The 14,592-nt window shown below is 39.0% G+C and overlaps 1 protein-coding gene across 1 annotated transcript in view; it reads left to right on the top strand.

The window, feature by feature from the left end:
* zcchc14 (zinc finger, CCHC domain containing 14) overlaps positions 1–14,592 on the top strand; it is a 112,418-nt gene that overhangs the window by 56,608 nt on the left and 41,218 nt on the right. Inside the window, exons 8-9 of the mRNA XM_048546614.2 lie at positions 1,071–1,290; positions 10,143–10,234. Coding sequence (XP_048402571.1) covers positions 1,071–1,290; positions 10,143–10,234 — 312 coding nt within the window. The remainder of the gene's footprint in view (positions 1–1,070; positions 1,291–10,142; positions 10,235–14,592) is intronic.

The following is a 14,592-nucleotide window of genomic DNA, read 5'->3' as shown; positions in this document are numbered from 1 at the left end:
ATTGACTCTTAACTGCCATGGGTGATTAGGGATGGACAATAAATGCTGGCCTAGCAAGCGATGCCCACCTCCAATAAATGAAAACTTAAAAATGGGCTGCCAGCCAAGTAAGACACTTCTTTCTGGATGATGTGGAGCTTCTTGAATGCTGTCAGAGCTGTATTCATCAGGCAAGTGTAAAGTTTTCCATCACATTCCCGACTTCGGTTTCATAAATGGTAGTTGGAAATTGAGCTACTCGCCCCAGAATTCCTAACCTCTGATCTGCCCTTGTAGCTACAGTATTTAGCTGGTTGGTCTAGTTCGGTTTCAGGTCAGTGCTAATCCCAAAATGTTGATTCATTTATGAATGCATTTTCAGTGGTGAAATAAATGATAATACCTTGATAGTTCAGATGATCCATATGAGCTTTCTGGCACTGAACATTTCATTTTAATCTAATTTCTATAGAAGTTAGTTAATGGAGGAAATTTTTTAAAAAATATTTTTCTCGCTCACTGTCTTGATCCCTTTTTTTTGATACTGACTTTTCATTTTTACTTAGTTTAAAACAATACGTTCTAGTTTACATTCCACATGTCTGAGGAATTTTAGAATCTTTTTGACTGTTGCTTGCTTACTCAAACATAGTATAGATCCTCAACTGAGAGATGGATTAGATGTCCAATAACAGAGTTGTCACTTGAAAGCCAGTGAAAGTTCTGTAGATAATGGTCAGGAAAAAATTTGGGTTGTGGTATTTATTTTCTGATTTGACACATGGACAATTGCTAAGTATCACGAAAACAGACTTTACTATTGTTAGTATCTAATTAGATTTCGTTGTATTTTCATTGTGTGAATGCATTTTTATTTATTATTCCCCACCCAGGCTCTTCATATTTCCTTTAAATAGCTATTTAGATTAAAGTAGAGGCCGAACACTCTGGCAAGATTATTAATCCAGAGCTGTCTAGACAGTTGCAAGAGGAGTACCCCCATAAGAGTCTGTAGTTAATCAGATTTGTATTTTATCAAAGTAATACTGCTAACTTCACTTTGTTTGTTTGTTTGTTTGTTTGTTCTTCAGGCCAATATGTGGTGTAGCCAGCATCCAGTGTTCCTATAACACAATGCAGCCATCAATCCCTGCTTCTTCATGTTCCCATTCAGTTAGTGGAAGCTCTGCATCAGTCACTTGGCCACAGACTGATCCACAGAATCCAGAACAAATTGGTATCCTTGACTGGCTGAAGAAGTTACGTCTGCACAAGTACTATCCTGTTTTTAAACAGCTCACAATGGATAAGGTATGTTTACCCTTGGTTGCATCTAAAATGGTGTCTTTTTTGGAAGAGAAAAATATTTGTCTAAAACCTTGTGTTTGTACATCGTGAAACATTTCATTACTTGCACTGTAATATACAGTGTTATCTAGTCCCTCAAGCTTTGAAAGAGAATTTGTACATTTTTTTGTAAAGGCAGTTATTTTTTCAGAATTTTAAGATCGCATAAATAAAGAAATGTTAAAAGAATCAACAACCTTCAGGGCACTGTAGGCTTTTTACCTCCACCGCTGAAGGTGGGAGGAGATAATATTCTCACCTCACTGTAGTCTGTTTGCTGGCAATGTATCTGAAAAAGTAATAGCTGGATTTAAGTGAGACTTGATACACGGTGTGGCTCAAGGAAGAACTGATCAAGTTTTAAACAGAACAGATCCAGACCCTTTTTTTTAATGGATTAGTTAACATTCGGAGATAATGCAAATATAATTGTTCATGTTAATTGTAACATCTCACTGAACTTGACTGATGAAATGACAGTGAGCTGTTCTAACGGGCTTGATGAAAAAGTGTGGCAACTTATCTTCCATGTTCTCACTAAAGATGTCTCTAGCTCACAAGTGTGTAGCTGTTATTTTCTCATGAGGTTTGGAAAATAACTATTAATTAGTTGTGTTGATCAGAATTGACGAATGAAATACATTTCTCTTCCCTGAAATGAAGTCTGAAGCACTGGAATGTTTCCAGTGCTGTAGCCCCATTGGTGCAGCTGATGAAATCATACAACACCTCCTATGCATGCACAGCTTCTGTATCTCAGATTCAATATCTCAAAATACTGGGGAGCAGGGTAGACTACTGATGAAAGAATAAATATCTGAGATGGCTACTAATGCAGTAAACCAACTTGCAGATCCCTGAAGTGTTCTCATAGAACCCCTGCAGTACAACATGCATAATAAAATAACAAACTTTCCCTCTTCCTTTCTCTGACGAGAAAATGATTACTTCAACTAATTTGACCTTCTTTGTACCATGTCATTGGAGAAAACTGCAAGATTATATTTCTTGATTTTTGTCATTCTTCTACCATAGAATTCATTATCTTCATTTGTGTTCTTTGTGATTTAAGAGGAGAGCAAAACCAATTTCTCTTTTAATCTTTTCATTTCCTGTGACACTGTTGACTTTCAAACAGAAAGAAAACCTCATCTTCCAGTCACTGTTCTCATTTTATCTTTCTTTTTTCCTTCTACTCTTGCAATCTTCATACAAATGGTAGCCGCAACTTGCTTGTCATTCTGTTGCCTCGGCTTCAGTCAACGACGGCCATATTCAGCCATTTTATGATAAACAGCATCACCAGAATATTTAATTGTTGTTCAGCTCCCATAAGTCGGAGCTCCATGTAGTCCTGGATTTGATCTGTTTGTGCCATCTTTTAAGCATCTTTTAAATGTTTTAAAGATGTTTTGCATAACATCTACTACCAATATATTATGTTCCACTGCAGAATAATTGAGGATGTGGACTTAAAGCATGACTCATCAAAGAGTCAGTTCCTTAGACTTAATGTGTAATAATGGTTTTATTAATGTGTCATTTGCATGGTTTGTGCTGTTGATAACTTGGACATATTTCTTTTTAATGAGATAGATATGCACTCTCTTGACGACTGAACAAGATTATCCATTGTATGAACCCCACAGCCTAGAAGCGTCACAGAATTCTAAATTGCAAGCCAGTGCTGAGTTCTCTGATCTCAGCGAGAGAAGCTGTGGAATAATATAATTGACCTCTGCAAACTTAACTTTGGGGGGGGTGGGGGAGAAAAACTGGGTAAGTTAATGGTTAGTGATTGTTCTCTGGCTGTTCTGATAAAAGATAATGTACTTAGACAGGATTAAGGCCAAGATTTATTTTCATTGCGCAGGTCTTTGTGAAAAAATTATGTTTTTAGTAAAAGAGAAGGGAAAATTCGTCAGATAGAAGATAAGTAAATTAAATGGATTCTAATAAGACAATCAGTAACCTTTAAACTAACCAATTTTATTTCCCCATTTTAAAATGCATCCTTCTTTTTAAAAGCACCAGTGGGAGTATTGTTTTAATCCTGGAAGGCAGAGGCTGATGGGTCTCTGCAGCTATGAATTGTTGAAATTTAGAAGTTTGTTGTAGCTGGCTGCGTGTGTTTGTTTTCTTTCTCCCCAGTTTTGGTTCTGTTCTTGATCTTCTTCTTTTGGATGATTATAAACAATGAATCAATTTTACAGTAATTAGTAAAAGAAGGAGAAGAACTGTGAGGAGAAAACAATTTCACACAAGTGATTTGGATCAGTAACAAACTGCCAAAAAGTGTGGTGGAGGCAGTTTAAAAGGGAATTAGATCTCTGTGGACTATTAATTCGGAGATTCGGGCAATGTTCTGGGACCCAGGTCAAATCCTGACATGGCAGATGGTGGAATATGAATTCACTTTAAAAAAAAAAATCTGCCATTAAGAGTTTAATGACCATGCATCCATTGTCAATTGTTCGAAATATCCATCTGGTTCAGTAATGCCCTTTAGAGAAAGGAAGCTGCCATCCATATCTAGTCTAGCCTACATGAGACTCCAGACCAATAGCAATGGGGTTGGCTCTTAATTGCCCTCTGGGCTATTAGAGATGGACAAATAAATGCTGCCTAACCAATAACACCCTCATCCTGTTAATGAATAATTGAAAAAGAAAATAGGCAGGAGATCTTTATAAATCCACATGTGGGTTTTCAGACTCTTAAATGTGCAGTCAATACATAACAAGCTGATGTAAGCCAGTTAATAAATGTAAATAGTAGAGTGGAACTTTTCATATTTGGCTAGGCCAAACAAGGCAATAATCTACAAATCCCCTTGATCTAAAGAAACTGCCCCTATTGTTCAGTTGTCCAAATCCTGTGGCTGTTTTGCAAGATTACAAACAAAATTTCCTTTAATGAAAGCTTAAAAATTCATTCTATTAAGGCAAAGGCATAGAAGATCATTAATCAGGCTGTAATCAAGGGTTTACAAGTTTGCCAGATCAAGTGAGTAAACACTTTGACACAGCTTTGCTTTAAGGTAGCCTGAAAACCTGATTCCTCCAGAATCTTTTGTTGCTTTGGTATTCTGCTATGATATTATCAATGGTTTTGTTAGACTTCCTAATTCTTGGCGTTTTTGGATGCTTGGGAGTTATTAGCTTCTCCAGTTTTGCAGTACTTAGTTTACTAAATTGGGTATTTCGGGTATCTAGGTTTTTATCCAATTAAAATCAGCACAAAGTAAGGTAAAGTGTGGCCCAGAGAAAGAAAATGAGTGCATAAAGAATCTGTGGTCATGACTTTCTAGTACAACTCAAATTCATTGTCTCCTTTTAATCTGTTTAGTGGTGAGCTTGTGTTGAGGATATTTCTTTTAGCTTTCCCTTTGTATTATTTCAACAATATTTTTCAATATTCCAGCAGCGAATGATCCAATTTGGCTACAGGGTTTCAAAAAATTCTGATTTCTACTCTTCACTCTTATGAAGTAGATTCAATTTTCAATCCTTAGCTCCATCTCCTGCCTTTCTTTTAGTTCCTCCTTCCTAATCCTGGCTTCTCTAGCCTTTTTGGGAGGTTTTTTGACTTCTCTGACAAAGGAACTAAGTACTTCAATGACTCTGACATTTCCTTATTCTCCATTATCACTTTGCTGTTTACAGACAGTAAGGAGCTCACACGATCAACTCCTCTTTCTTTCTACGTTCTTTTAGGTCTTGCAGTCTCCTTCCTTGCAAGTGGGCTCTCATTAAGTATTTTCCCCCCTTGTGTCAAACCCTGATCAGGTGACTTGATCAGGACCTGATCAGCTGCATTCCAGAATTTTGTGGGAAGATAGGGAAGTGATTGCCGGGCACCTTGCTCAGATATTTGTATCAACAAAAGCCATTCATGAGGTGCTGGAAGACTGGAGGTTAGCTGATGTGATGCCACTATTTAAAAAAGGTGGTAAGGAGAAGGGAAGGAACTGTAGACCAGTGAGCCTGATGTTGGTGCGTAAGTTGTTGGAGGAGATTTACATGTATTTGGAAAGACAAGGACTGGTGAGGGATAGTCAATATGGCTTTGTGCAAGGGAAATTGTGTCTCACAAACTTGATTGAGTTTTGTGAAGAAGTGATGAAAAAGACTGATGAAGGCAGAGTGGTGGATGTTGTCTGTATGTTCTCCACCTGTTAGACTGGTTAGCAAGGTCAGATCACATGGAATCCAGGATAAGCTAACCAATTGGATATAAATGATGTGATAATGGGAACTGCAGATGCTGGAGAATCCAAGATAATAAAATGTGAGGCTGGATGAACACAGCAGGCCCAGCAGCATCTCAGGAACACAAAAGCTCTCTGATGAAGGGTCTAGGCCCGAAACGTCAGCTTTTGTGCTCCTGAGATGCTGCTGGGCCTGCTGTGTTCATCCAGCCTCACATTTTATTACAATTGGATATAAAATTGCCTTTAAGGTAGGAGACAGAAGGTGGTAAAGGAGGGTTGTTTTTTGGACTGGAGGCCTGTGACCAGTGGTATACTACAAGGATTGATGATAAGTCCACTGCTTTTTGTCATTTATGGAAATGATTTGAATGTGAATGTAGGAGGAATGATTAGTAAGTTTGCAGATGACACCAAAATTGGTGATTGTAGTGGACAGCAAAGAAGGTTACCTTAGAGAACAGTGGAACCCTAATCAAATGGGTCAAGAGCCAAAGAGTGGCAGATGGAGTTTAGTTTAGATAAATATGAGGTGTTGCATTTTGGTAAGGCAAATAGTAGGGTCCTGGGATGTGTTGCTGAAAAATACACCTTGGGGTGCAGATCCATAGTTCCTTGAAAGTGGAGTTGCTGGTAGACAGGGTAGTGAAGAAGGCATTGGTATGCTTGCCTTTATCGGTCAGTGCATTGAGAAGTGGGGTCGGGGGATGTCATGTTGCTGCAGTACAGGATATTGGTTAGGCCACTTTTGGAATGCTGTGTTCAATTCTGGTCTCCCTGCTCTTGGAGGGATGTTGTTAAACTTGAAAGGGTGCAGAAAAGGTTTACAAGGATGTTGTCAGGGTTGGAGGGTTTGAGCTATAGGGACAGGCTGAATAGGCTGGGGCTGTTTTCTCTGGCATGTCGGGAGCTGAGGACTGACCTTATAGTGGCTTATAAAATCATGAGGAGCATGGATAGGGTGAATAAACAAGGTCTTTTTCCAAAAGTAGGGGAGTCCAGAACTAGAGGGCATAGGTTTAAGATGAGAGGGAAAATATTTAAATGGGACCTAATGGGAAACGTTTTCAAATAGAGGTTGGTGTCTGTATAGAATGAGCTGCCTGAGGAAGTGGTGGAGGCTGGTACGATTACAGCACTTGAAAGGCATCTGGATGGGCACGTGAATAGGAAGGATTTTAGAGGAGTAGGAGCCAAATGCTGGCAAATTGCATTTTAATACAACAAACAAGGGCAGAGCTTGTACAGTAAATGGTAGGGCCTTGGGTAATGTTGGAGAACAGAGGGGCCTAGGGGTGCAGGTACCTAATTCTTTGAAGTTTGTGTGACAGTTTGTATTGTCAGAATGGTTAAAAAGGAGTTTGGCATGCTTGCCTTCATTGCTCAGAGCTTTTGAGTATAGGAGTTGGGAAGTCGTATTGAGATTGTACAGAACATCGGTGAGGCCTCTTCTGGAAAACAGTGTCCGGTTCTGGTTGCCCAGTTATAGGAAGGATGTTATTAAACTGGAGGGAGTTCAGAAGAGATTTACCAGGATGTTGCGGGTATGGAAGGTTTAAGTTTAAACGAAGGGTGGATAGATTGGGACTTTTTTCACTGCTGGGAGATTGACAGGCAACCTGATAGAAGCTTATAAAATAATCAGAGGAATAGATAGAGTTAATGGTAGTTGTCTTTGCTCTAGGATGGGGAATTTCAAGACAAGGGGGCATATTTTTAAGGTGAGAGGAGGGAGATTTAAAAAAGACATGAGGCAAATCTGTTACACAGATGGTGCTTTGAATGTGGAATGAACTTCCTGAGGAAGTGGTAGATGTGGGTACAATTACAATGTTTAAAAGCCTTTTGGGTAAGCACACAAGTATGAAAGGTTCGGAAGGATATAGGGCAGGAGCAGGCAAATGGGAACTTGTTTAGTCTGGGATTATGTTTGGCATGGATTGATTGGACCAAAGGGTCTATTTCTGGTATCTATGACTCTATAACTAGGACTAGATTAATTTAGGATATCTGGTCGGAGAGAATGAGTTAGACTGAAGGGTCTGTTTCCATGCTGTACAACTTTAGGACTCTTGGTTCCCTTTTGCTGAATTCTAACTTTGTTCCAGCCTTCAGGCCTGCTAATTTTCCTAACAACCTCATATGATTGCTCTTTGGATCTGATACTATCCTCAGTTACTTTTGTTAGCAATGGTTATGCCACTTTTCCGATTATGTTCTTTCACCCAAAAGTATAACAGTTGAAATGCTTGCTTTTTTACTTAAATATTAGCAATTGCCTATCCACTATCATGCCTTCCAAATGAAGTTACCTGGTAAATCGCAGCCAATTCATCCCTTGTTTCTTTCATAGTTTCCTTTGTTTAGATTTAGGACCCTGGTTTCAGCTTGGACTAACTCTACTTGCTTCCCATTAAATAATTCTATCATATTATGGTCATGTATTTCCTGAAGGACATCTCATTACAAGATTATTAATTCATCCTTTCTCAATGCACAAAATCAAATCTAAGCCTGTTTGCTGGTTGGATCTTCAACATACTGATCTATAAAACTGTCTTGTACACCTTCCAGGAATTCATATGCTAATATTTCAAAGCTAATGTGGATTGCTCAGTCTTTTGGAGGTAACAGACACCCATGAATCTTTAATGCCAGGCCCTACCTTACAATTACTCTTTAGAAACCTACAGACAACTCCCAGTAATACTTTTCGACCCCTTGTTGCCCTTAGATCCACACAGACTAATTCCACATTTAGGTTATCCTCACCAATATCCTTTTTCACTGTTGCACTGATTTTACCTTTCACTAACAATGCTACCCGACCTTTTTGCCTTTTTTCCTGTCCTTCCTAAAGAATGTATACCTTTGGACATTCCATTCCTAGCCTTGCTTATCCTGTAGCCATGTCTCCATAATTACAGTCAAATCGTACCGATTTACAACTATTTGCACAGTTAATTCAACTTTCTTATTGTGAGACCTTTGTGCCTCAAAAATAATTTCAGAGATTGTAGGAACTGCAGATGCTGGAGAGTCTGAGATAAGGTGTAGACCTGGATGGACACAGCAGGTCGAGGAGCAGGAAGACTGACGTTTCAGGCCTAGACCCTTCTACAGAAAAAGACCCTTCTTTTCTGAAGAAGGGTCTAGGCCCAAAACATCAGCCTTCCTGCTCCTCTGACGTTGCTTGGCCTGCTGTGTTCATTCAGCTCTACACCTTGTTGCCTCACAAATAGTACCTTTTGACTTGTCTTTCTGACATTTTTGCACCATTCTTTGTACCACTCTGCTGCTAACCTTTGTTTCGTCTGCCCTCCACTTTGGCTTTTTATTTTTCTATCTTTCATTTTGCTATTGACTAGCCCAGACCTCCTCAAAACATACCTAGGAGATAGCTGACACACTAACTTTCCTCTTATTTAGAGGCACATGTAAGGTGCTGTGTTCCAGGTGTGATATTATTGGACAAAATACTAGGCTTTAAACAATAAACCCTTAATTCTTACACTTACATTTAAAATACATACAAAGAAAGAAGAATTGGCATAAGTTTAACTCTATTGGAATACTTAACAACATAATATATTGTTTAACTACTAATCATCAGCTGTTCCAATATAGCAGCATTTCATGAATGCACTCTTGGCAAAGGCAAATTAAAATAGATTTATTCACTTGCTATCTCCTCCAGTCCAGGAGAAGGAACACTGAGGAAAGGAATTGAGCAGCAGATCGAGCACTCAAGCTTTTGCAGCATTAGAATAAGAGAGCTTATCTAACAGCTTCAATTACAAAACCCCAACTTCAACAACTCAAAGGAAAGCTAAAACCCTGGGTCAATGTGAGCATGATTGCACCCCCTCATACTTCTTTTGTCTACTTTTTTAAAACTCCAAAGCTATTTACACTGCTTTCCATGGAGCTAGCACCTCAGCACCAGGTTTATCATACCCCTTTTCAAGAGAAACAGGGCAGAAAAAATCCCTCTTAAAGGCCATCTGTCATGATTTCCATCTTTTGTTTCCCTGACTGTTGTCTTCCCACTTCAAACCTCCTTGCCATTCTAGTGTGAATCTTCCCACGAAGTATTTGCAAATGCTGTTTCAAGGAAACTGGAATGTCTGACTTTACCATATCACATCTTCCCCAAAGTCAGTTCCAATGCCTGAAGAATCTAAATACCTCCATCTTGTACCATTCATTCAGCCAAGCATTCAAGCACCCTGTTCTCCTTTTCCTGATCTTGCTAGCACGTGGCACTGTGAGTTAGCCTTAGGTTACCAGCTTTTAAGGACTGGCTTTTCAATTTATTTTCTAGCTCCCAATATTCTGCTTGCAAGATTGCATCACTTTTTTTACTAATGTATTTGGTCACAACATTACTCATGAGGTGAGAAGCTATGGTCATTGTTCCCAGAAAAGTTGAAACCAGTATTTGAAGTTGATTTTTTTTAATGTCTCTGGTAAGATGTTTTATTACAGCACTTTAGAGATGTGTTAACTTACTGCCACAACTTTTTGCCTTTAAGTGGTAGTTGAAATTAAATTCTGTTTTAATCTCATACTTGAAATTAAGTTAATAGCTGTGTTTTTTTTGTAGTTCCTTAGTCTTACTGAAGAAGATTTGAACAAGTTTGAAACACTCACATTAGGAGCGAAGAAAAAGCTGAAGATGCAGCTAGAGCTTGAAAAGTAGGCTTTTGAAACATTCTTGATTTTTTTTAAAGCATATATAAAACTATTGAAAGAATAGTGTGTGTAATCATGGACTATATTCAAAAATCATAAGTCTCTGATAAATTGGCATAGCTGACATTATGGCAGTATTCAAATTATTCCTCTTTCATTTGAGTTTTGCTGATGTTGAACTGCTATTTTGGTATTTTTGCAAAATATTGATTTAATTTCGTTGTTCTTGAGGAAGTGATTGCTGATTTCCCATTTTAAATTCTGTTGAATGTTTTCTTTATTTATGTAGAATAATAATGTTAAAACAAATGAATGTGAACATTTCTTCTGGAATTCATTGCTGTTGGGATAGAATGTTGCAATGTCACATGGCATTTTTTCCATAACTGGTTAGAGAAATAGGTAAATAGAATGCAATGTGATATGTTAATCCTTTGCGAATAGGGTTTTGTCGGAGAGTACAACTATCTGGCCACCAGCTTTGTAAAGAAAGTAGGATCATATACAATTTCAAATTGGTTGAAGCATAGTAAAGGCAACTATTTTGTGAAATGTAGGGTTTTAAAAAAATTTTAAATAGGATTCTTGGTGGAAGGTGAGTATTGACTTTGTAGCAGATTAGTGTCAGACAATTGTAAGATAGTGACTTTTCAAATAGTATAATACTGCATTAAAATTGGCCTACTGTATTCTAAAATATTTTGAAATAAGAATGTAAAATATAGGTGCTTTTCTTAAGTGGGACACCATTTATTTTCAAACGTAGCACCCTAATTCTTGATACCACCGTAAGGAGAACTGTCCTCTTCACATCAACCCTTTTAAATTATCTTAGAATCTTACATGTTTGAGTAAGAACATTCTTCTAAAATCCAGCGAGTATCAGCCCAACCTGCTCAGTGCTTCCTTGTAAGACAACACTAACATCCCAGGAATCAACCTAGTGAATGTTCTGAACTGGCCCCATGCAAGTATATCCCTCCTGAATTACATAGATGAAAACTGTACACTGTACTCCCAATGTGGTTTCACCTATCCCTTGTACAGTTGCAGCAAGATTTCTCTACTTACGTACCCTATGCTCCTTACAATACAGTAAAGAGCCGATATTCAATTTACTTTCCTCGTTACTTGCTGTAACTAAAAGCTAAAGCTTTGTGATTCATGTACAAGACACCAAGATCTCTTTTTATCACAGCATTCTACTGTCCCTCAACGTTTAAATAAGAGTGTACTTTTCGGTTTTTCTCACATACGTGGATAACCTCATGTTTTTCCACATATATTCCATCTGCCAAATTTTGATCTAGTTATATATATTCACACACACTTTGTGTTCTCATAACTTGCTTTTCTATCTAACTTCATATTGTCAGCAACTTTAGTTACAGTACACTCTATACATTTATCCAAGTCATGAATACAAATTGTAAATAGTTGAGGTTCTACTATTGATCCTTTTGAAAGTCCACTAGTTACACTTTTCCACCCTGAAAATTCCCCATTTATGTCAGCTGTTCCCTGTTAGCATGGATAAAGACTTGACAACAAAAGTTACAACTTAAAAAAAAAAAAGCTACTCTTTTGGTTTCTAGCAAACAATATTGTTAATTGGCGTAAACACCTTTTATGGGAAAGGAATCCTTCAGAGAAAGAAAATCTACCATCCTGACCTGGTGTGGCCTACATGACACTCCAGATCCACAGCTATACAGTTGACTCTTAAATACCTTTGATCTGGCCAAGCAAACCACTCATTTGTATCTAACCACTGCAAAACTTGACAAAAGGAATGAAGCTACACTCATTACCAGACATTGACAAAGGCACCAAAAACAACAATACATACATAGTGCTTTTGAACCTGAAAAGTGCACTGTGCTAAAATTTGGGGGGCATGTGCAAAAATGAGAGTGCTTTCCCAAAGACCAGTCAAGCGACAGCCTAATATTGTCACTCCCATGATTCATAACTTAGAATGTCCCAGACACACTTGGCATTTTTAAAAAAATTACCCATGGGACTTGAGCATCACTGGCTGGTTGCCCTTCAAAAGGTCATGGTGAGCTGCCTGCTTGAACCACTGCCGTGCACATGCTGTACGTTGAAGTATATTGCCATTCAGGGGAAAATTCCAGGATTCTGACCCAGTGACAATAAAGCAATGGTAATATGTTTCCAAGTCAGGATGATGAGTGGCTTGAAGAGGAACTTGCAGATGGTGGTCTTCTCATGAATCTGTTGCCCTTTCCTCCTTGATGGATGTGGCCGTGGGTTTGGAAGGTACTGTCTGAAGATCTTTGGTGAATTTCTGCAGGAAATCTTTAGATAGTACATATTTCTGCCACTGAGCGTCAGTGATGGAGGGAGTGGTTGCTTATGGATGTGGTGCCAATCAAGCAGTTTCCTTTGCCCTAGGTGCTGTCAGGCTTCTTGAGTGTTGTTGGAGCTGCACCAATCCAAGCAAATGGGGAGTATTTCATTACACTCAGACTTGTGCGTTGTAGATGTTGACAGGCTTTCAGGAGTTAGGAGGTAAGTTATTGCCTCTGACCTGCTGTGGTAGCCATTGTATTTATGTGGTGAGTCCAGTCACGTTCTGGTCAATGGGAACCCCAAAGATGATGATAATGGAGAATTCAGTGATGGTAAACCATTGAATGTCATGGGGCAATGGTTAGTTTGTCTCTTATTAGACATGGTCAATGCATGGTATGTGTGTGGGGTGAGCGTTACTTGCCCTTTGACAGTCCAAGCCTGGATATTGTCCTGATCTTGTATTTGAACATGGATTGCCTCAGCATCTGAGGTGCTGCGAATGGATTTGAATATTGTGCAGTCATCAGCAAACATGCCCACTTCTGACTTTACGGACAGAAGATCATTGATGAAGCAGCTGAAATGGTAGGGCCTAGGACATTATCCTCAAGAACTTCTGCAAAGATACATGGGGCTGAGATGACCAACCTCCAACAACTACAACCATCTTCCAATGTGGTAGGAATGATTCCAATCAGCAGGGAGTTTGCCACCTGATGCCCATTGATTCCAATTTTGCCAGGGCTCCTTGAAGCCATACTTGGTTGAATATGGCCTTGATGTCAAGGGTTATCTCTCACCTCACCTCTAGAATTCAGATCTTGTCAATGTTTGGACCAAAGCTGTAATGAGGTAGGTACTGAGTGGCTCTGGTGGACCCCAAACTGGATGTCACTGCGGAGGTTATTGCTGAGCAAGTGCTGCTTGATAATACTTTTGATGATACTTTCATTATTTTCCTGGTGATCAAAAATAGATTGGAATGGTAATTGGCTAAGTTGGATTTGCTGTGCTTTTTGTATGTATAGGACATACATGGGCAATTTTGCATATTGTTGGGTAGATGCTAGTATTGTAATTGTGCTGGAACAGCTTGGCTAGGGAGTGGCAAGTTTTGGAGCACAAATCTTCAGTTTTATTGCTGGAATGTTGTCAGGGCCCATAGCCTTTCCAGTCATCAGTGTCTCCAGCTGTTTCTTGACATCGTGTACAGTGAATCAAGTTAGCAGAAGACTGGTATTTGTAATAGTGGGAACAACTGGAGGTGACTGAGATAGTTTATCCACTTGGCACTTATGGCTAAAGATTGTTACAAATGCTTTAGCCTTATCTTTTGCTCTTGTGTAAGGCTCTTCCATCATTGAGGAAATGGATATTTGTGGAGACTGCTCCTCCTCCAGTGGGTTGTTTAATTGTTCACCATCATTCATGATTGGATGTGACAGGACTGCAGAGCTTAGATCTGATCTGATCTGTTAAATGTGGCATCCATTAGATCGGTATATCAATTGCCACTTGTTCTGTTTAGCATGCATATATCCTGTTTGGTAGCTTCACCAGGTTAACACCTCATTTTCAGGTATGCCTGGTGATGCTCCTGGCATGCTGTCTTGCACCCACCATTGAACCAGGGTTGACCCGCCGGCTTGATAATTTTGTGTTGGGGGGGGGGGGGGGGGTGCGATATGCTGGGGCATGAAGTTGTAGATTGTGCTGAGTACAGGTAGTTCTGCAACGTGTGTTTCGTTAATGAGATTGATGTAAAGCAGACATTATTTAGATAATGCGAACTTTCTGATGTGCAGGTATTTAGTGATGTTTCTATAGCAATTTCCCTATAATGTGATTTTCTATAGCGTGAGGTCACAAAAAATGCAACTATCATGGTATAGGAAAAGTATGTGTACAATTCTGCTGCTGTTGATGGCCCACAGTGTCATATTGATGTGCAGTCTTAGTTGCTAAATCTGTTCAAAGTCTGTACTATTTAGCACAGTGATGATGTCACACAACATGGAGGATATTCTCAATGACAAGGCGGG

This window comes from Stegostoma tigrinum, chromosome 16 (assembly GCF_030684315.1).
Source record: "Stegostoma tigrinum isolate sSteTig4 chromosome 16, sSteTig4.hap1, whole genome shotgun sequence".
NCBI classification, from domain to species: domain Eukaryota; kingdom Metazoa; phylum Chordata; class Chondrichthyes; order Orectolobiformes; family Stegostomatidae; genus Stegostoma; species Stegostoma tigrinum.
The sequence above is the reverse complement of the archived record's forward strand: the minus strand, read 5'-3'. Positions and strand labels throughout refer to the sequence as shown.